This window comes from Corvus brachyrhynchos, unplaced genomic scaffold, assembly GCF_000691975.1.
Source record: "Corvus brachyrhynchos isolate BGI_N302 unplaced genomic scaffold, ASM69197v1 scaffold101, whole genome shotgun sequence".
NCBI classification, from domain to species: Eukaryota; Metazoa; Chordata; class Aves; order Passeriformes; family Corvidae; genus Corvus; species Corvus brachyrhynchos.
Window position 1 is genome coordinate 1,952,611 of NW_008237239.1, and position 22,719 is coordinate 1,975,329.

General features: G+C 40.6%; 1 protein-coding gene across 1 annotated transcript in view; it reads left to right on the forward strand.

Moving 5' to 3' along the window:
- The first annotated feature begins 841 nt into the window (after positions 1-841).
- The window catches only part of MTA1 (metastasis associated 1), a 66,720-nt gene continuing 44,842 nt past the window's right edge, over positions 842-22,719 (forward strand). Inside the window, exons 1-7 of the mRNA XM_017729682.1 lie at positions 842-944; positions 3,797-3,864; positions 6,276-6,369; positions 13,838-13,964; positions 14,133-14,196; positions 19,466-19,583; positions 21,184-21,286. Coding sequence (XP_017585171.1) covers positions 857-944; positions 3,797-3,864; positions 6,276-6,369; positions 13,838-13,964; positions 14,133-14,196; positions 19,466-19,583; positions 21,184-21,286 — 662 coding nt within the window. The 5' untranslated portion in view covers positions 842-856. The remainder of the gene's footprint in view (positions 945-3,796; positions 3,865-6,275; positions 6,370-13,837; positions 13,965-14,132; positions 14,197-19,465; positions 19,584-21,183; positions 21,287-22,719) is intronic.

Below are 22,719 nucleotides of genomic sequence, written 5' to 3' on the forward strand. Positions count from 1 at the left end.
CACTTCCATGGCATGGGAGGAAGCTGGTGATTAAGTGGAAGAGCTACTCAAGGAGAAAGGCAGTGCTTTGGAGTGTAGGGACCAGTGGTGTGCCTTCTTTAAACCTCCTGTGCAGGAAACCAGCCTTGTTCGGCTTTGTTGCTTGTGGAGCAGTGTTTTCACCAGCCCAAGCATCAGTTTGGAGAGCGGTTTGTTGAACTTAAAATTTCCATGTTGTACATGTGGAACAGGAATTCAAACAATTCTCTGTGCAGGACAGCATTTTAATTTTAATTCTAGTATTTAAAATCTCTATGGAAAATGCAAACACTTTCCTCTGATATGCTTTATTTTGTGTTATGTGATTTGCAGTGTGCTCTGCATGACTTGCAGATAGGTGTGGAGGGCTGGGAGCCCTTGGCACAGGAGCCCTCTGCTCTCCCTTGTAGAAGAGAGACCTGGGGGCAAGATGATCTTCCCCAGATATAAGCAATCTTCCTCTGGGTCATGGGGAAAAAGTGAACCACCCCCAGCACGCCTTGTTTCTATATGGTAATACCCAGTACCCAGCTGGCCTAGTTGGTTTCTACCCCACCCCCTGCTTACCCCATATAACCTCTGCCCCCTAGCCCTGATGTAGGGAGCCTTGTCCCTGGCCACCCCTTCACAGGGGCTGCTGGACAATGAAAGCTACCTCTGGGGAACTGCTGTACAAGGCTCCTGTCTCTCTATCCCCGAGTTTGCCTTGGGTGATTTCACAAAGAGCTGAATCACAAGAGCTGGAATCACTTGTAGCTGGGAAATCGCTACACTTGCTGAAATCGCTTGTTGCCCAGGGAAGCTGGCCACCGCTCCTGGAAGAGTTGTTCCTTGCAGGATGCTCTCTCTAGGAAGGTCGTGGCACACCGGGTTGCCCATCCCCAGGCCTCCTTGGAAGCAACAGGGAGGAAGAAGCCCTTTTCCAGGTAATTTGAGCAATGGGACATATGTCTCCATTAGTTGCATAGCTACTGGTGAAATGTTTAACATAGTTGTGGAATTAGTCCAAAACATGGATGAGATGTACTGGGCCGGGGATTAGACATGCTGAAGTCACCAAGCACTGGCCTGAGAATGCACCTCTGCACTGTCATATGTCAGCTCTTGAAGCATCCTGATATTTGGTTCTGCCTTTCTGCCAGCAGTGTGCAGAATGTGGTGGTTCCTGTGAGCTTGGTTTGCAGTTGTTGGTCGCACAGTGCTGGTCTGGGGATGCTCCTGCTGCTGACCGAGACAATGTTGGGGGCTTTATTATTCTGTACTGTTGGATACCACTGTGAGCTATTCTTTGGTAAACCATTCATCTGTGATAAGCTTTCTTCAAATCCATGCCGGATTTTACAATCAATAAACTGTAGTTATGTGAAAAATCAAGTTAATGTTCACTTGAGGTATAAAATGTGTCTCTGAGAATATATGCATGTACATGCACACAAAGAAGCTGATTAGAAATTATGTGAACTATGAACGCTTGTAACAGCCACCTGAAACCCATGGGATTAAAGACAAGGTTATATTTTCAAGACATAGGTAGACGTTTCCTTTGGTTTTAATTTTTAATTTTCAGGCACAGTGTTTGCAAAAGTAATATTTTTTGCATCTACCTCAGTCAAAATACCTGAAGTGAGGAGTAGCTGGATTATTGGAGGGGTGGAGGGAAAGAACTCGTCCTTTCTTCACATGTTGGAGCCTTCCAGTGAGCAGTGGCCAGTGACTTTGGAGGCACCTCAAAGCTTCAACATCCTCCACTGCAGTGCCCTTGTAGGGCATGGGTGGTTCTGCTGTGGGAGAAATAATTTCTCTTTACTCTGCTGATCAGTAAATTGCTTAATGCCCACCATTGTTATTTCAGTCAGCAGTTGTTATTGCTGAAGCTGCCAAATATCTGTTTGGTTTTGTGACTTCTGGTAGAGTTGGTCATAGTAATGTTGAGCCTGTTGTTTCCTGTTTGATGCGCTGCACAGAGCTGGTGTTTGGGAATGGAAAATTAGGATCTTTACTTACTTGGGTGTTTTAACCATTTCTGTTACCAACCCACAAAGTTTTCTACAAACCAGATGTCCAAAATGTATTCCTCACTTGAGATCTCTCACCAGTTTAAAGCCTGCAGGAATGTGGTATTTAAGAGAAACTGACCCTTGCAGTCAGGAAGAAAGTTTTGGAGTCACTCAGATGCATGTTAGTGTGTGTGGAGATGGCTGATGGTCAGTCTGAGATGTCTGGAGCGCAGAATGCACGAAAATATCAAAAACTGGGTGTGCTATTTCAGTGCTCCTTAGCCCTGGTTACACTCTGTTTGAATACCCCAGACTTGTGCGAGTGTAGGCATTAAAACTCTTTGCTTGTCACTTCAACCAAGACCAGGTTGGGACTTCACTATCAAGGTGTCTTGACAACACACTTTTTGAAAAGACAAAAGCTTGGAAAATAGATTTGTTAAGAATTGTTGCTCTTGGGATTGTAACCCCTGGGATTCCTGGTTAGTGAATCTCTCCTAAGGCAGCCCAGCCGTGTTGAAGGGGTAAGAGGGCACTTTGGTTGCTTGCAGGTAGTGCAAGCAGCAGTTTCCTTGGGGTCCTTTGCCCGGTGGTCACTGCTGTGCTCTTGTGTCCCATGCAGCAAGTAGGTCTGTCTGTAAATCTGGGGAGACCTATGGATAACAGGGGCTGTAAGCAGCAGTCTGAAAAAGTGCATCTGGAGCTCGGGTCGTGTTACACGGGCAAGCGGAAGGGCTGTGATGGGTAAATGCTCTGGTGTCTCTCTGGTCACCCTGGAGATAAAAGGGGACTCCTCAACTCTCCTGGTGCAGTTTTTCAGGAGCAGAGACCTTTGGGGGATGTCTTCCTTCCTCTGGGCTGGGAAGGAGGGAACAGTATCTGTGCTTTCCACGGCCCTTTTAACAAGGATTTCAGGGAGGTTGAGGGTAACAGCCTCAGTAGTTGTCCCTATTTACAGAGGGCAAGCACCACTGAACACCATTCATCCCGGAGCATCACGCTAATGTAGGCATTGCGAAAGATCACCTGAGGCGTGCCCGGGGGCTACGGGTGTTTTGCTCCAAACACAAATGAGCTGGGAAATCTGGAGGGAAATCGTCTTAGTTAGGCCTGGAAGGAATAATTGTCAGATCTGTATGCAAGGTCAGCACCTTGTCAGCGGGGAGGTGGATTCAGCCCCCTCTTTGCCTCAGTTCAGGGTTAGGGTTTGGCTATTGGAGTATTGGGAGATAAAGACCAGTCCATTCCGAGCTCCTGAGCATCTGTTTTCTTAAGGACTGCTTAAGCTTGGAGTTCCGTAATACTAAATAATTTATATGGCACTCATGCGTGTTTCTGTAATTTTTTTTGAAGGCACTACCTTTGGTAAAGAACTAATTTTTTTCATTTAACTTTAGATGTTTATCCTGCTTGAAAATACAAGTATTACTGACCAGTTTGGACAGCTATATGGAATTTTGTTGAGGGCATTCTAGGATCGCATAACCGTAAAAGATCAGGAAGTAGAGAAAAAGATGAGAGAAGGAAACTATTTGTATTCTAAACTAAATGAGCCATACTTGTAAACTGGAGGGGGGAAGAGAGAGATCACATATTGCTGGTGAGAAGTGGCTGGATTTTGATAAGAAGAGGAAGCAAGTAAAGAAAACAGTGTGGTCTAAGTGGAAATAATCTGATCAGAGAGAAAAGGAAGATCACGTGCTTTGCTTTCCAGGCTGATAAAGGTTTTGATTCGATTTTTAGCAGTTCATATTTTAAAGAGTCTTTTTTCTTTTTGTCAGATTATGTCTACTTCGAAAATTCTTCAAGTAACCCCTATTTGATACGAAGAATAGAAGAACTCAATAAGGTAAACATTTTTTTCCATCAAGTCTTTGAAGTTAATTGGATTTATGATCTGCTTGATTCGATTAAAATCAAAACAATTCTTTAGCAGTTCTCTGGTAATTAGAAGCTTAAAAATACATTTGTTCTCTGATAATTTTCTGGAATGCTTTAAGACCTTTTCTTCTCCTTTGGTATGAAAGGACTGAGTATCAATGGCATGTCATTCTCAAGGTGATTATGCCCACCTTTAGGGCAGGAGGTTTCTGCAGTTCTTCAATTCCGTGCCAGGGTCACAGGATATGAAGAAAATATAAGAGTTTGCCTAGTGGATGGAGAGCTTTAATTTGATCTTTCTTGGGGGAGACTCTTGTTCAGGAGAAAGGTTTACAGCTATGATCTGCTTGCTCAGACTTTGTCTTTGCTGGTTGTCCTTTGGGCCAGTGTACTCTTTCATCTGCCAAATTCCCTTTCGATGGATCGAGAAGGGAAGCATGATGGCTTCTGTGTGGAAAGCCAGCTGAAGTGCTCAGCGCTGAAATTTGACCTAATTGAGGGGGGAAGACCATTCTGAAGCCATTAGCTGTATCCTAAACATGCCACGTTGTCAGGTTTAATACCAACGTTATTGCAGCCCATACAGAAGGAATGTAACATTGCTGGTTTGGATTTGGATGTACATTAACTGACTAATATCAAGTATTTTTCTTCATCCACCAGTGATGGAAAAGCATGTAGTTCTCAAACAGTTGTTTGGAAGAGAAAATGTATCAATTTCTTGACTCATAAAGAATCTGAATGCTAGGACATCCTTGTAACCCCTTGTTTTTAGTGGAGGTCTTTTACAGAAATACCTCCTCTCTTTTGCCTTAAAGAAACATGAGTGAGTTCTTAAAATGTTCCCGGTGGATCTGTATCCATGAGGAATACTGTCTGTATTCCACCCATTACAGAGTGCAGATTTGTTGATCACTTTCCTGCAAAGTGTTGTTTTCTCTCTTATTCTTCCTTTTCATTCTTCTCCTCACCCTTAAAAAAAGATGAATTTTCAGCCTGGACCTCCCGTCTTGGTGCAACTCTTGCTTGAGCTGTGATTTCTCTGACCTACACTTCAAAAATGTGTCTTTCTGATTGAAATGAATCCTAGATCTTTTATTTCCTTTTTAACTGAGTGTAAATGAAATTTGGGCAATATAATAAATCAGATCAATTTACGTGGAAGCTGTCTGTGTTTGAACAAGATGGTTCCTGCCTTTGTATTTTAGTTCCTCAAAATTTAAAAGTTCTGAATTATTTAGCAGAAAAGGGTAGAAATTCTGAGACCGTAGGAGAAACTTCTGGTCTGTAAGGGAAGTATTTGTGCATGTATGTGGTGTCTGTTTTTTTAAAAAAATTTGTGTAGGAAAACTGGTATTACAAAAGTTGAAACTTTCCCTTCATTCACATCTTAGAAACGAGCATGTACATAAATTTTTATTCTGTTTTCTTGTGGACATATTGCTGCTTCACTACTCTTTTTTGGAGACTTCCTAGCAGGGAATTAGTATCTTCTATTTTCTGGAACTGTGCCTTCATTGTGGTTTTCAAAGAGTCTTCAGTAGTAGGATGCAACTCTTGAGTTGCTTTTGCATTATTTAATTTATTTTAGAGATAGTAAACTGGCTGGGGCTGTTACAAACCAGTAGGTTTATTTCCCCCATATATTCCCCCTTTCTAAAAAGCCAGTTGCACCGTTTGACAGGTGCCATCTTAAAATTGATCACCTATCTCGTTTTAAGAGTGTTAAGTAAATAGTCTTTCAAAAATTCTGATTTTTTTTTTTTTTGTATGTTGTCACTGATATAGATTTTATTGCCTGGTGCAGCTTCTTTAGTTCTTCTGTAATGATTTTTTTTTTTGTGTGTTGGTCATTATTCACCTTACCAGTGCTGTCAGAGAAAGAGAATCTTAAGTAATGTCTTTTGCAAAAGTAATAATGGCTGGGTTCTTTCTTGCCTTCCTACTGCCCTGCAGAGTTTGCAGAACAGCCTAGATCTGAATTCTGTTGTTATTTTTCACAGTTTTTTAATTGGGTTTTTAAAGATTCATTTGAATTCTACTTAATGTAGTAATCACCTCAAAAGTAGCAAAGTGGCTTGTTAATATGTTGTAATTGCAGGTAAGTGTGTTGTTCTCACTCTTGAAACATCTGTAACTTGAAAAGGTGGTTCCTCAGGTACAATTAGGAGGGCAGGCCAAACTACCTGGAATTTCCCTGCCCTGGAATGGATCGTGCTGGAGTTTGTGTGTTAGATAATGGGTGCAGCTGGAGGTGCTAAAAGTAGACTCTGTGTAGCTCTTGTGCAAAATTCCAAATAATTGATGAAGTTCCTAGTTCAGAGTGTACAGTTCTGCTCTTGATTAGTGGTCGGTTTTTCCTTTTGTTCCCTGTTTCAGACTGCCAATGGAAATGTGGAAGCGAAGGTGGTGTGTTTCTACAGGAGAAGAGACATCTCAAGCACACTCATTGTATTGGCAGACAAACATGCAAGTAAGCTGCTTTGTATTCAAATGAAATTGCTTCTGCACAAAATTGTCAGACTTGGGTATGACTTTGATATTTCAACTATCAGTATTGCTATTCTTAAATGTGGTCTTTTCTGTAGTCATCTTTAGCAATTTGCATTACTTGTTTGGCTGACTTTTCTCTGTCTTTCTACCTGACCCTCTTTTTTATTTTATTTTTTTTTAATTTTCCCCTTTCCCTAACGCTTTTAATACCTTGTTTGTGTATGGTTTGATTATGGTGGGGACAAGATAGAAGTTTTCAGTTAGGGCTGAGTAAAGACATCTTATTTGCTCCACAGAAATGTATTTTTTAATTTTTGGGGTGAGAGAAAGTATTCTCCCTGTCTAATATTACTTCTCATAAATTATTTGGTTTGTATATTAAAAAAACCCCTCAAACATTATTTGAGTGAATCAAATAAACTGATTATGGGAAAGCAACTTGAAACATGGCCGGCTTGAAACCTGACTAACAGGATTTCTCTTTAAATTTCAATATTAGTAATATTTCTTGTAGTGACACAGCTTTTGTCTGAACATGCTCAATAAATACACTTTGAAAACAGAGAGTTTGAGAATCTCCTATCACTATTTTAAACACTTAAATCCCTTTTGTTGGGAAAAGAAATGTGTATGCTGAGGGGAGACTTGAAAATTAGAACTTTTTCTGAGTATTGTAGTTATGTTCTGATTAAATAAAAGCATAAACCTAAACTATCATAAAATGCAGCAGGTTGCTCATGCTACCTTACATCAGTCTCCCTTGTGTGTATGCATTGTATAACTGATTCCTTGATTTTTTTTCTTCATTATTACTATTATTTTACAGAATATGTCAGCTTGTGTTGGCATGTGCTCCTCTCCCAGGGCAATCAGAGGCATCTGAGACACCTGGCTGAGTAGAGGTGGAAGCTTATTTGCAAACAAAAATTTGGTGTTACCATTTCATTTCAATTACAACAACAGTATTAAAGTAGAGCAACCTATTACATGGCATTGGGCACTTTATCTGAGGTGTTTTCAGCCTGTTTGACTCCATTCCAATTGCCAGTGAGGATTAGATTTAGGTTTATTACACCTTCTTCTGCCAGTTCAACATCCCTCTTGTCCCATCCTTGCAAGGTGATGGACACAGTACTAACAGAACAGTTATCAAAACAGACACATTGAAAGGGAGGAAAAAAAACTAAGCAGGTGGAGTAACTAAACTGTTTTTCTGTTGTAAACAATGGAGTGTGTGAGATGTAGCTGTTCAGATTGCTTAAAATGTAACAAAAAGCATGGACAGCCTCATGAATCCTTGTAATTCAGGGCACATCCATAAATGAGAGAGAAGCAATCAGATATGGGCACGTCAGAACTATGATTTAGCTGGCAAGCATCACTGTCTTTTAATGTGCTTCTTGGTGTGTGTATCAATAGAGTGATCTGGGGATTGATTAAATCGGATACTGCGTTTTAGCAATGAATATAATGGCTTGCTGTGTTCTCACTGCCCTAATGCCACTGGGGGAAGGATGCAGCAAAACTAGTCCCTTATTGATAAATTTGAGTATTTTCTGGTGTAGATTGGAGTCTATCCAAATAATCCTCCATTGCAACCATACCTTGAAAAAAGAGGTCATGTGGCATTGAGAGGAGAGTTGGCTGTGTTACAGAATTGTGGTGGCAGGCAAAGCTTTTCTGAGATCTCTTCAGTGCAGCAGTATTCATTTTATCTGAGAATCCTGAAGCTTAATAGGAGCTTCACCATAAGCAACGTGACTATTGATTCCTTCATCTGTGTCTCACTTCACTAGGTTTAGTAAAGGAAGCAGGTAGGAAGGGTTCACAGAAACACACATCTGAGACTGAAAATGAAAAATATTTGAACCCACGTAAATGCTCTTTGAACCTGCAAATGCTGATTTCTCTTTGTGATAAGAAATCTAAGTGGTTTTTTTTAATGCAAACAAATAATTCATTGTTCATATGTGTTGTTTGAAAGATGGGAAAATTCTTGTATAGCACAACCCTATTAATAGAGCTACCAGAGACAACTGAGTCTGCCTCTTAGGGTAAATTTCATTAGTAACTAGCATTTTTCTCCACTATGTTTCTTTCTGGTGCAGAATAAAATTGCTACTGAATGACTTCCATTTATTTAGATGGGTGTGCTGCTCTGTGGTTTCCGTTCCTCATAAGAAGGGAGAAGAGAGAAAAATTAAGCTTTTTGGACAGCCATTTTTTCTTTACTCTGAAAAAAAAAAATCAGCACCCTGCATGATATAACAAAATCAAATTCTGTAGATGTTAAGATTCTAGTTCAGATATTCCACACTGTCACTGACTTTGAGTTCATTTCCATAAAGTCTCCTGTTGCCTCATTTTGATGCATTTGCAGTAGATGTACGTATCTGCATCACTGATCTTTTAACTGCCTTTGTTCAGCTGATTAATGGAGCTTTCTGACTGCAGACATTTCTGGATTCACACAGTCTTCTGTTTAAGATGCCTTTATTTCAGACCCACTGTTGAGATCAGTGCAGTGAGAGAGCTAAGTAATGGGGAGATACAGTCAGGACATGAATGGAAAATTTGTATGGATATTTTATTTTTTTTTTACTCTTCCAATAAAGGAAGGAAAAAGATGTAATTGTGAAATTAATGTTTTGAAGTTAAAAAAAAAAAGCCACTTTAGCTTGGATGATCCATCAGTTATCTGAAACAGGCAAGTCTGAAATGTTGTCTTTTCTCATAAGTCTGTATACAGAGAAATGTGTTGGAAGCACCTTATTCTGTACTTGGTGACTATAAATTAGTACCTGATGTATGTTACCTGTTTCTTGGATTTGATCTGTGATCTCAGTATTTTTGTCATATGATGTAAAGCTTGTCTAGGCTGTCCTATAAATCTTTCAGCCTTATGATGTCTTCCATACATTGTTAGTGCTTTTTATTCATAAGCCTCTTTAATCACCTCACAAATTATTCCAGGGAATTTTTCCAACTGTTTCCGAAATGAACTTGCTTCACCAGTAAGACACTATTTTAAGTTCTTGCTCAGAGACTTTGAAAACAAGATTGCAGACAGGACTCGATGGAAGAGAAATGGGAAAGATACTTGACTCTTCAACCTATTGTTGGATGCTGTCACTATGTATTTTCTTCATAAAATGTCTTACACAGTTTTTAATAATTAAATATTTTCATCAGTGAGTTGGTACTGGTTGGAGAACTGACCAGTTAGTGCTGGCTGGGGTGGCAGTTTTATGGTTGGTTTTCAGCAGGTGCCCTCTGGGTGCCAGGCACACGTGGCAGCTTGTTTCTGGGAGTGCCAAAGCTTCTGAAAATAAATGGTTGCATGATACCTGTGTGCCTAAACAGGTAGGGAATTTATTGAGAATTTTTTTTACATTTTAAATAACACCAATCTAAATGAAGTTTGACAATAGCGCCACAAATTAGCTCTTTTTATTTCTTCCATTTTATTCCCCTTCTCTATTTTCTCCCAGTACCCCTCATGCAGATTTAAGAGGAGTCCAATTCATATATCCACTAATGACACCTTGGCTCAGTTGTTGCTGAGAGGCAGGAACTGTGGTTTTTTCTCTTTGAGAGTGGTGCAGTGAGGGAAGATAGAAGTGTCCAAAATAGTGTCTGCTTGCTACCTGTAATAGTGGCCATGGCTGCAAAAGATGACCACCAGAAATTTGTGGCAGGGATCCTAGTGGGATGTCTTGATAATGTAGTAAACTCCTTCTGAAGTGTCAAGGTAAAAGGATTCCTATCTGTTTAAACTTTCTCCATATTTTCTACAGCTACAAGTCAATATCTGGTTTTTGATAGAGAAAAAATGAGTAAGGCTACAGCTTCATACAAACCATTTGAAACTGAACCTGGAAGAAGGAACCTGGTGTTGTATTTTAATTTGTTCAAATGCAGCATTTCTAGAATTTTCCTCCAGGGTCCTTAGTTAAGCTGTTAAAGCAGCCAGAGTTGCAGCTTCCTTTGCTTCTGAAGGAGCTTTTGTGCAGGTCACTAGCACTGTTTTTCCTGTGTTTCCCAATGATTTGGCCCCACTCTTCTTCTTTATTATTTACAGTATTTTGTTAGTTGTAACCATGCTAACTAGTTCTTCTGTTACTGCAGACTGTTTCCCAAGCTGGTAAACCTTGGGTGCTCTCTAAACCTAATTTCTGTGTCTTGTTTACCTTTGTGCATTTCTGAATTCTGTCATGTCGCTACTTGTATGACACCCATAATGCAGAGAAAGGGCTGGTGCTTTCTGCTTTTGATGCTCTGGAGAGCCCAATCTGATCTATAGCAAATTGCTATTCTTTCTAGTGTCTAGCAAATATTGATGTTTAATTTCACATCTCACACACCCAGTCATTTTAAATTACAATTACTGCCTCTTGGGTTTCTTCTGCCAACTCAAAGTTTACTCTTTCTAATTATTTTCCCCATATATGTTAGCTTTCACACAAGTCTTGCTGTTTGTGCCTAATCTGCCTATCTCTTGTTCCCAGCATAAGTCATCTTCAGGCTTTGTTAATGTGCTATTAATGATTCTGCCATTAAATATCAAATAATACTTAATCTAATATGCTTCTTACAGCATTCCACTGGCTACTGCTGCATAGCTGATATATTACTGTTTGTATTAAGATTAAATGTTTAGTTTCAAATCTGCACAAGCACATCTATCAAGCAGAGAGATTAATTTTGAAATAAGGCTTTATGAGAGCACTGAAGTCCCAATGTACTGCACCTCCTGTATTCCCATACCACTTATTCCACAGTACTGTAAAAAATGCAGGCAAATCTTTCTGAAAAAGATTTCTTGGATATTTTATAAATATATGTTTCTATTTTTTTAAGACTACGACCACCATTCTTGAGGGTGGAGTCTGCTTCAGTTAGAGTGTGAGTGGGTGAGCTGTAGGAAGGTGAAATGCAGATATGTCAGACAGACTTGGGCTGGGGCTGGGACAGCCCCTGTTGCGGTTCACAGTCTGACTTTAGCCTGTGCTGTCTGTGTGAGGTGGTGAGGTCTTAGTGGGGTTTGAGGTGCTACTGGTTAGTTTTTGTCCAAGCAGCTTTTGCCTGCTTTGGCCACAGTGAGGGAGAGAGGTTCCTGTCCTGGGTCCAGTCCACTCTTCTCTCCTTCCCTTGGTTCCAAATGCATTTGTCACGTCTGTTGTTTTCAGTGCTAAGTCATGGCTGTGAAAAAGGAGGAACAATGCTTATATAGATTTGTTTGCTTGTTATTTCTTGGAATGTTCCTACCTCTGTCTGGGGGTGCTATGACAGTTTTACTGCTGTGTGTGGGGGTGTTGTTTGTTACGTGTAGAAATGTCTGTCTGTTTTTAAGAAGAAATGTTATTGTGCTTTTTGGTTTTGAAAGGCTGTTCATAGCAGAGCTGCCATAAGAAAATGTGTGCTCTCCACCTTCTGTATTTTATTACAAAAGCTAGACACCTAAATAAAATACTACTTGGAAGGCGAGCCTACCTGAAGAGATGCAGTCCCTGGGATTAGTTTGGTTGTGCTGGGTGGTTTCATTTTGTCTGTAGATTTGATTGTCACAAAGGGGTTGACATACTTTTTAGAAAAATGTAATTTCTAAAAGCTGTAGGCTATCAAATATACTGAAGATACTAAGTATTTTATGTTTCTCCGTGTAGTATTTTCCCTGCATTACACAGTGCACTGTTGTCATCTCCAAAAGCTGCTGTAAGTGCAGGCATGAATTCCCTTTTCATTTGTGCATCCTTGAATTTTCACGCAAATGAGCTTGGAACTTGCTGACTTGTTTGTGGATTGCTGCTGGTATATTTACAGTGTAGGATAGCAGTCACAATATTAATTTTCAACTAAAACAGAATCCACTTCAGTAAATAAATTGCAGACCCATGAAACTGTGCAACAAATGTAAATTTGGTGTTCTGGTTCCCAGGAAAATATTAAAATCTAAGTGCATGCTGCTGTACAGTTAACAGTTCATGTGGTGTAGCAGCTATTGTATGTTGCAGTCTGGTTTAATTATGCTGCTCTTTTTTCCCTTCCTTGTTGGAGCAGCCTACCTGACGGGCAAATAAACTGCAGGTCTTTTTTTCAGGGCGGTAAAACAGTGATAAATTGTGGGGAACCTGAAGGGTACATAATTTTTTGTCACCGCCTTTGGCATAATGGTGGCCTATTTAAAACTAAACGCAATTTTAGTGTTTCATAAAATGGAGATCACTCCTTTCTGTTTGCTTTGGTTTTGGGGAAAACTATGGGGATTTTAGTTAACTAATCTTAAGGGTATATAAATCATAACTCTGCCTGTATGTGTTTCTCACTAGAAATGTTTTTTGGCAACAACTGTTGAAGCTGCAGGCATAAGTCTGCTCTTTGAGAATAATAATGCTGTAAAATTAGAGTTTTACAATTCATGCATGAGACTTTACAGCTCATTCTACTACAGTCTGGGAAACTTTCTGTGGTTTTGCAAAGTACAAGTAACTGCACTAATTTCTTAGAGAAGGAAAAGTCTGATCTCTTCTTTCTCAGTCATTCATCATGGAGGATCTTTGGAGTTTTTTTCGTTGAGAATTTTGCCTTTTACAGCTTTAACTGGCATAACTGGCAGGATACTTGTTGACGAACACAAAACACAATTTATTTCTTAAAAGAAAGATGCTTGGAGATGTTTGGGATCAGTTGTGTATCAGCGTGGGTGTGATTTCATGTGTTTACTTCGGTGTATGTTTGAGAACTGGCTGCACGGAGATTGGATAGCTCCAAGGCAGAGCTGGGGATCCTGACTGCTGAAATGCAGGAGTGTTGCAGTTGGACGTGTGTGGTGTGGGTAGGGTAGGGCAGATGGCAGAGTGGCCTCAGGCACTTGGTTACATTCCAGTTAATCTCGTGGCTGGGATCTACTGGCTGTGGTTGGGGTGAGGAGAGTACAAAATAACACTAATTAAATAAACTGCCCTTTCCAGTGGGCATTCTCTGCAGAAGCTGTTGAAGCTGGGATGGGCTTGTCGAAGTATGACATCCTGAAAGAGGAGCAGGGTTTAAGACGATAACTGATGCCTGGCAAAGAGGAAAGACTTTACTTTGGCTACCTCACTCATCGTATGTCAGCTTCTACCTGATGAATCTCTTGCACTGATGGTCTCCAAAAGCAGCTCCCTCTCTCCAGAACTTCTGTACTGGTGGCAGATTTGTGTGACTTTCAGCTTGGTGTGACCTGTGTGTGCCTGGGATGATTTGATTGTGGTGGTGAATAAATACAGTTCTTCACAGGCATAATTTCAAGGATCTGTACTAATTATGTAATTGTTCAATTGGCTGAAATGTTACATTTGATCTGATTAATGTTTATTATTTAGCAAAGGTTTTGGAGCAAGTCATTCTGACTTGCTCAAAGTCAATACTTTACCTGTTCGTGATCAATTTTGTCTCTTTATGACTAGGGGAAATGGAAGAGGAGATGGAAAATCCAGAAATGGTTGATTTACCAGAGAAACAGAAGCATCAGCTACGACATCGTGAGTTGTTTCTCTCACGACAGCTGGAATCTCTGCCAGCCACACACATTAGGTAATGACTGTCCTCTTCCATTTTATTCAAAAATCACATAGCATTGTTATTTTTCAAGTACTCTTCAATGTAAGATCAAGTTCTGTGTACAACTTCAGTAATACCATCTTGTGAATCACACGAGCATTTAAGATGTTTTTTTCATAAGACATGTTTCTCTTTTTTTAGAGGCAAATGCAGCGTTACTCTGTTAAATGAGACAGAATCCCTTAAATCGTATCTGGAACGGGAGGTAGGAACCATTTTGTGCATTGTAAAGCTTGAACAGTTTATTCTAGCGCAATTTAGGTTTGGTCCCTTTTTGCAAGTTTTCTAAGAGGGTAGTTTTTTCATTTCTACATGTACTGGACATCGACAGTGGGGAGCTTTAGGCTCTGTACAATTTTCATTGTGCATAAGACTCTGTGGACCTAGGGGCCAGATCTTGTGTTTACATCCCTATGTGGCACCGAGCTGCCTCTCCTTCTGTAAAGAGAACCCAACTTGCTCATCAGTGTGGCAGGGCTGAGAGTTCAAACCTGGAGGCTGATGCCCTGGGAGATGCAGTAACTGCAGCGGAGGGAGCAAGCCAGCAAGCTGTGGTTCTCTGTATTTGCTTTATTCTGAAATCACACGGATTTATGCTAATATGCTTTAAGCTTGATCTTGCCTCAGATTTTTGAGGCGCTTAGTTGCCTGTTCTTTGAGTTCACTGTTCAAAGTACTTATCTGGAGTCCTTCATATGCCACCACAGACACTTAAATCCTTGAAAATCTGCTTGTCAGGTGACATCTGACAGAAATTTACCCAGTCTGTCTCTTTAAAGGTATCTCAAACCAAGCACTTGAAACTGAATTGTCTTGCATGATTAATCACCATTCAGAAAATAAATACTGAGTTTTACTTTTTTAGATATTTTGTGATTTAAAAAAATTACTATTGTATTTTTTTAAAGTTGTATTTGTATACCTTTAATTGTGGCTAGACCTCTGGCTGCTGGCTGGGTTAGGCAATCTTGGAATCTGACAATCTGTGAGAGATTTACTGTGGAGATTAGCAAAGAATTTGAGGATATTATTATTTGAACACATCCGCAAGCAAACAATTTGCATTTGAAAACATTAAAATGTTATACAAGAGAGGAAATCTGTAATTAAAAACAGTAGGGTGATTGCCATTACTGGCCCTTAAGAAAGGCGAAAACAGGCCATTTTTTGCAAGAAGCATACTGTAGTCTTTCTCATAGCTGGGCTTTCTTTTTAAATGCTTTTGTAGCTTTCTTCAGTATTTATTTAAGCATAAGATTAGTTTTAATCTGATACTTTAGTTTAAGAGAGTTTTAAACAAAGCACAGGGATTAAATAGTTGAGTTTCTCTTTGGAATGTGAAACCAAAAAATGTCGGGTCTGCTGAAGGCTGCCAAATGGCAGAGCATCAAACAAGGGACGTGGCATTCAGCAGTGCTTGTAACCAGTTAGCTGCCCAGGATATGCCAGTTTGAAAGCAAAAGTTAATCAAACTGAAATTATTTCAGATTTTCTAGTACCCAGCTCTTAAGCAGTATTTGTCCTCAGTTGCTCCCAACATGTTTTCATTATCACTGGTGTTACAGGTAGGTGTGCTGAGACCGAAGGGACATGCCTTCCTCTGAACCTGCAATGCTCAGTTGCAGATGTAGGCACGAACAGAGAAATTTTTTTTCCATCCTTTTGAACTTTCAAAATGCAAGATGAGTGATGAGGGTTATTTTTAAAACTGAGCAGGCACTTAAGAGGTTTCACAGAATGAGGGAGTTCCCTGAATGTGTCCTGTCACTTAGTGTGGCATTTTGCTGTGGTGCAAACTAATTTGGACAGATGGTAAAGAAATTAAAAGCTCAGGAATACAAATGTGCTTGGGTGGAGGGTAAAGAGATTAAGAAAAGGAGATAGTTGTTGCCCAATGGGTTCCTAACACTGGATGGTATTGTTTTGAACTGTTTCTTCTTTCCCCATGCCTCCTGTTCTTAATCCATCCTTTGCTTTCAGATTGTTTCAGGGTTGTTTCTTTTTTTTCTTACGTGGCTTCTGTCAATAAAGCCTAAGCAGTTCTAGGGAATCTGGTATTTGATTTTCTAAATGTTATGACCAGTAAAAGAAGGCTTTCAGCCCAAGGCTGTCTGCCTTGAAGCAGGTTAAACATCCAGACAGAAATTTTTAGGGAGATAGTAAGCATAGCAAAATTACATTTTTGTTATCTCTGTTCTCCTCCTCCACGCTCTCTCTGTCATCTTCCTCAGGAAGATTGCCTTGTTGCATTTGGAAAGCAGGCTGAAGGGGACCAGCACTGACTTTTTTACTGTGCCTGGTAAAATTGGGTTTTTGTAGCAGGAGTGAGGAATAGGAGGAAAGAGAGAAAAAAAAGCTACTGGAAAACCTGAGTTTTCTATAGACACTTAATTCCCGTGGAGATCAAGAGAAGGGCATAGCCAATTATGGCAAAAGCACTAGATTTCCCTGTTCTGCAGGAAACTATTTTATATGTACCTTCTATTTTACTGCTCTTCCTGGATATATCCAGAGGCATGTGTGAATTTGCCTGCTGAGCAGATGTCTGGCATATCTGTTCCTTTTGGTACCGCCCTAAAAATAAAATGTTCTCTAGTTAAAATATATCAAATACAAGAAAGTAAGATTGCAGGCTGCAATGAAGTAACCATTATTTCTGTAGTGTACTTTTACTCTGAGCCTGTTTTCTTTTTCCATTTTCTTGGTGACTTTGGTTCTTGGCTATAGCTATAGGTAGCTTAGGGGCTTGGATAGGGAAGCTCTGAGCATATGTGTCTGTCTAACAGTTGAGAGAAGCAGAAAGTCATGATTCGATTTTAACTCTTGGCAGGTCATGTTCATTTTTTCTGAGCACGTTGGGTGTTTTCTGGGGTCTGAAATGAACAGAGAAAAAACCCTTCTCTTTCTTGACTGCTGCAAACCCAGCATACACAGTTTTGACAGCACAGATGAGCGTGGAGGATTTTGAAGAGCAGTGTTGTTTTGTTGTGAGCATCACTCTTGTGAGACCCTTGTGAAAAATTGTTCTCATCACATTGTGGTGGTCAGGAGTTCACACATGCTTTAGAGTACACAAGGATCTGGTTTGTTTCTTAGTTTGCATTGGCATTAAGCTGACATTTATTAGTGTTTTCAGCAGTCCTACTCAGTCTGCAAGAATGAGTCTCATCTATGAGGGAAGATGGTAGTGGTATTGAATTACCTCTAGGAGTTGCAGTCTCCGTCGTATTCACACTTGGGCCCGCAGACTTCCATCTTTCCTCTCTTGAGGAGGCTCTGGGTGGGGAGAAGAGACGAGAGGCTTTTCATTCTTTTGTTCAATCTGATTGATTTGAGACAAAACTGGACAAGACATAAATGGATGACCTGAGACTAACAGAGATTTTGTAGAGAAAATTTATAGTGATAACCAATAAAAGAAAAGCAATAGAGCATCTAACACTTAGATGAGAAACCCTCTCCACAATGTATGACTTTCCCTGGCCAAGAAGGACTAAAGAAATTGCCTGTGGAATTGTTCTTCTTTGGGGCCTACTGTGTTGTTACACTACAGCGTTGCATTTTTGCTGGGCAACGTGCCTGAAAAGCATTAATGTTGCACTGCATATACTTTGTCCTGCAGTCAGGTATTCTGGAGCTGGAACAAATTAAACACTGTATTTATAACGTGGAAGCCTGTGAGACAAAAGCTTTTCCTACATTTTATTTCCACAATGATACATTCTCAAAATATTGCAATATCTTGAGCTTTGCGTGTGTCAGGGAGCAGGAGACCCAGATTTCTTTACATACATGTAATATAAATGAGTGTTCATCTACTCTGAAGCTGCCTTCTGCCCGTAGGTTGATGTAACTTGACCCTGGTGCCTGTGGGAGTAGGAATTTTTTCAGAAGTATCGTTTGCTTAGGATGCAATCAAATTGTCTGACCCCAAACCCAACTACAGACAACCCTTCCAGTTGAAGTTCAGTTCTCTTCCAGAATTTTTGCCATGTTACTGTGGAAACTCATAGCAATTCTTCTTTTTCTGGGGCTTTGTATGACAGATTGGGAGACTCTCTTTTCCTTTGCCACCTCTTCATAAAGCTGAACAGGGCTTGAAACTCATGCTGGTTTTGTCCTAATTTTTGTTGCATGCTGTTGACACATACAAATATAGGGAAAGGGAAAAATGAGGTGAGCATGAAATGAGATGTATTTGAACAGGGTGCCTGCTAGTGCTGCAGAAATAAGGGGAAAGGAAAAATGAGCCAGAAACCTGAGATGTGGAAAATGGCACACTGCACATCCTGTTTCTGTTCAGACACAATTCTCTTTCCTGGTGACCATGTTGCTGTGGACAGAGGTTACAAAAGGTCTGTTATTCCATGTTCTACCAGAGCTCTAATCCTGCCCAGTACTGCACGCTATACTTTGATGGAACATACCTAGCCTCTAGTGTGTCACTCAACAGCTATAGCTAAGTACTTACCCATGCAGAAAAGTTTAATTACTTAAACTGTGCAGTTTTAAGTAGTTAAAATTTTGGCTGTTTTCTTTCTCTGCCCTGGCAGAACATTCTCATTCTGGAATGCCTTCTTGCTTTAATTTTACACACCCAGGTAGCGGAAGCCAAGCAGCTATTTTAGCCTTTTCCTCATCTACTTGAACAAAAGCAACAAATTAATGGATTGCCACCTGCAGATAATTACTGCTGCTGCAAAATCTGCTGCCCCTCTCCTAATAACAAGCAGAAAGAAACATGGTGGTTTAAGCTTAGATGGTGGCAGGCAAGAAGTTGGTCAGCAGTGCATCCCTGTGACAAGGAAGGCTGAGTACATCCTGGTCTGTTTACCAGGAGTGTAGCCAGCAGATGGAGGGAAGGGATTCATCCCTGCACTTCATCACTTGTGAGACCACTTGTGCAGGTTTGTGTCCAGCTTTGGGCCTTCCAGCATGAGAGAGACATTGACAGACTGGAGCAAGCTCAGCAGAGGCCACAGGGCTTATCTGGGGCTTCATGTCTCTGTGGGGTTGCACTGATCTGGCTGTAACACTCTGAAGTTATGCTTCAATTTGTATTGGTATTTCTGTGTGGATAGGCCACTGGCGTCTAATCCTGCTGATTTGGACTATGGCAATTGTATGGGATATGGCAATTTCGTGTTCTGAAGCAGCTGATGTGACTAAAAATTGTCTCCTGGCCCTTCTGAGCCTTGACTGTGTGAGAGGAGCTTTGTTTACTTCAGTTTGAGATGCTATATGTTAAGAGAGAGGTTGCTGTTGAGAGCTAACACTTGGAATGTGGAAGAAAGTGGCAGCACTTAAATGGGGCCTTAAAACTGATGGTTCATTAATTTTTTGTTCACCCAATTTTAAAATATATATGTAGGTAATAAAACCTCACTTAAACTGTAGAAACTTGGTAGCATGGTTGCAACGCTGAAAGTAAAAGCTAATAACACTGTTTACCTTTTTGCTTGTTTTATTTTTAGGATTTCTTCTTTTATTCACTAGTGTATGATCCTCAACAAAAGACCCTGCTCGCTGATAAAGGAGAGATTCGAGTTGGAAACAGATACCAGGCAGATATAACAGACTTACTAAAAGAGGGTAATTTCTGTCATTTATTTAAATTGTCAAAAGTTCACGTTGAATGTGGCCACTTCTCTGTGTGAGGCCTGCCTAGGTGTGGGAGGTGGTTTCCACTGCCATGCCATGTGTACAATGATGGTTGGATTTGTTGAGGCTGTTGCCCACTGAAGGCAATTAGTTCTCTTGCAAACGGGTCTTTAAATGGGCATTCATCCAAATCATAAAAGTTGTTGAAATAAATTGAATTAATGGGCTCTCTCAGAGCTTGCACTCTTTTTATTATGAGATTTCAGAATTTCCATGGGAAATAAAAATTTCCATCACATCTGTGAAGCCTTTTGTGTTTTTAATCAAGCCTCACTTCCCTATAAGAGCCCCTCCCAAATTACTGCCAATTAAATGCAGTCTTCCCTCATCAATTTGCCCATTATTCCCGGGTGCCTTTTCCCTGGAGCCCTCTCCCCATCCCAGTGTTGGCTGCCAGCCTAGACTTCTCACCTGCAGAATAGGCAGGAGGAAGAATTTGCTGGCCTGGAGTGTGTGTTGAGACTTCAGCCTCTCCCCACAGTGTCATGAAGCAGTGAGACCATGAGGACACTGGCCTGAGAACGAGGGAGAAATAGCAGGAACCAGTAATATTTATCAGATAGTTAGTAACTTTAGATTTGTCTCTGCACTACCTTACAGATCCAAAAGTGGGTGGAAAAACTGGGAGGGATGGGGAGTGTTGGCATCTAATTGTTCTTTCCTGAGCCCTGTGTAATGCAGAGGGAAAGGTCTATCCATAAATTCTCCTAAGAGGGAGAGGGTTGTGACCTGTGTTGGAAAGACCGTATCCAATCTGGATGGGCCATGGTGTGGAAGCAATGAGTTGCTTCTCTCTTTGCTTAGAAGCTCTGCTGACACTGTTAGTCTCATGTTAAAACAGGCAGAAAAATGGGTCAGGACTCTCGTTTAATTTGTCTATGAAACTGGTATTTATTCAACAGCTGGGCAAGTCTCCTAAGCGAGGATGAACTAATCTGAAAGGCATCCTGTTCCCTCAGTGGGCCAACATGGGGCTTCAGAGAAGGATAATTGCCAGATGTTTTAAAGGAAGCAGAAAGAAGAAGACAGTCTCATTAGCTCCTGTATTTTACCAGGGTATTCTGATTTGTCTAGACTCAGGAAAATAAAGAGTGTCTGATGCCACGATTTCCCCCTAGAAAGCAGCTGACATGGGTTGAACCAGCTACTCTTTGCCTGCTCAGAGCAGCTCGGAGTGTGTCGGTTTTCCTGGAACTGCCACAAGATAAAGGAGGAAGACAGACGGGCTGGGGAAAGAAACTGAAAAGAAACTGTCTAGTTTGGAGAAAGATGTACTCTGTTTCCCATGACATATCCTTTGACACCAGTTTGTGAAAATCTGATTGCCCATTTCGGATGAGCCGTGTCGCTGTGTCTGTCAAGTTAAAATTGTCACATACAAATAAGTGAGTGAAATTTTCACAGTGGCCTGTCAGGCAGAGTAACTGAGATGGGCTAACAGTGACATTATTGTGAGATAAAAAAAGTATCTAGAAAGTACTTTTATTTTAAAAGAGCCATACTAAATATTTCTGATTTGTTTTTCAACCAGGTGAGGATGATGGAAGAGATCAGTCAAAACTTGAAACAAAAGTTTGGGAAGCCTTTAACCCACTAGTAGACAAGCAGATAGACCAGTTCCTGGTGGTAGCACGGTAAGAGTATTTTACCTCTCCTTTGAAGAAGTAAATGTTAGTAACTCTTCCAAGCACTTTACATTCTTTTTGTTTTATTAACATGAATGCTGGTTTTGGTTGCTTGATTCACTTGCTCCATTTTGAAATGAGGGATATTTTACATGCCTTCCTGGGAATAGCATGACTTTAGGAACAGCTTCTCAGATTTACAACTTAGTTTCATAAAAGCAAAGCAAGTTGCATGTAAAAGTGATCCTGTAATTGGTGGGGTTTTTCAAATACTTTGGTCAGCATGCAGAAGACTTACTGAATTAAATTCTTGGCAGTTCTTAGCTCTGTTCGTTAACTGCCTTTTTCAAAACCAGTGATATTTAATGGTTTGCTAAAAATTCTGGTAAATGCTTGTGATGATGGAGTGAGGATGCTTTCTAATACCTAGATTCCAAAAGGTAAGCACAATAAAATAAACCCCTGCAAATCTGTACTGATGATGTTTTTATTTAAGCCCAAAGCAATCTTTGGTGATCAAATTTCTCTTTTTAAAAGGTTCTCGAACTAATTCATTGATATGCATTTATGTAAACAGAAGCTTGTATTGAATTTTAGGCTCTCATAGCAATTGGTGACTGAATAATTTGGGGGAAAAATAAACAGGTAACTCTCCAAATTCTGTGTGTTTTAGGTGGTACCTTTATGGATGAACTCTGATTCTGTCTGCCGTTTTTTTTCTTTTCCCTTCCCCCCCCTTGGTTTTTCATGTGGGTTGGTTTGTAGTGACTATGGAGTTGCTTTGTGATGGGAGTTTCCACCTTGTGTAGGCTTCTGGTGGCAGAGTTGGTTTTAGTGGTTCTTTCTGGCAGTTCAGTGCTGCCCACTGGGTTTGCCGATCCAGCCGCCGCAAGGTGCGGCTATAACGAGAATCACTGCAAAGATGAGTACAAGAATTGCTTCTGTTCAGAATCAGCAAAGCATTACAGTTTATAATTAGTTCACACACACACACACACACACACACAGAAGTATCAGTTCAGCTAAAGCTGGGCACGGGGGAGTTGTGAGGCAGGGATGGGGATAGTGTCTGGGCGGCTGGGAAGAGGGCGAAGTGTGAATCGCCACAGACACTTGGACGGGGGAGGCAGATTTGGATTTTGGCCAAAACTAGATGTTTGATGGCAACTACTGCTTAAACATTTACCTTTCCTACTCCTGCACTGCTTGGCACTAGTGTGTTCTTCAGTGCTCTCAACTAGTTTGGGGAAGTGATCCAAGTGGAGGGGGCAAAACCCAACCCACCTGTTTTTGTTGTAGTTGCTCAGAGGAGTTCAGCTCCAGTTCACTCTGCAGGAGCACAAATATTTCACCCATGTGGTGTAGCAAGCAGGCAGGGGAGTAGGAATTTCGAGAACCAATGTTTGTTACAGGTTTCTCCAACTCATTTCTTTAGGAATAAG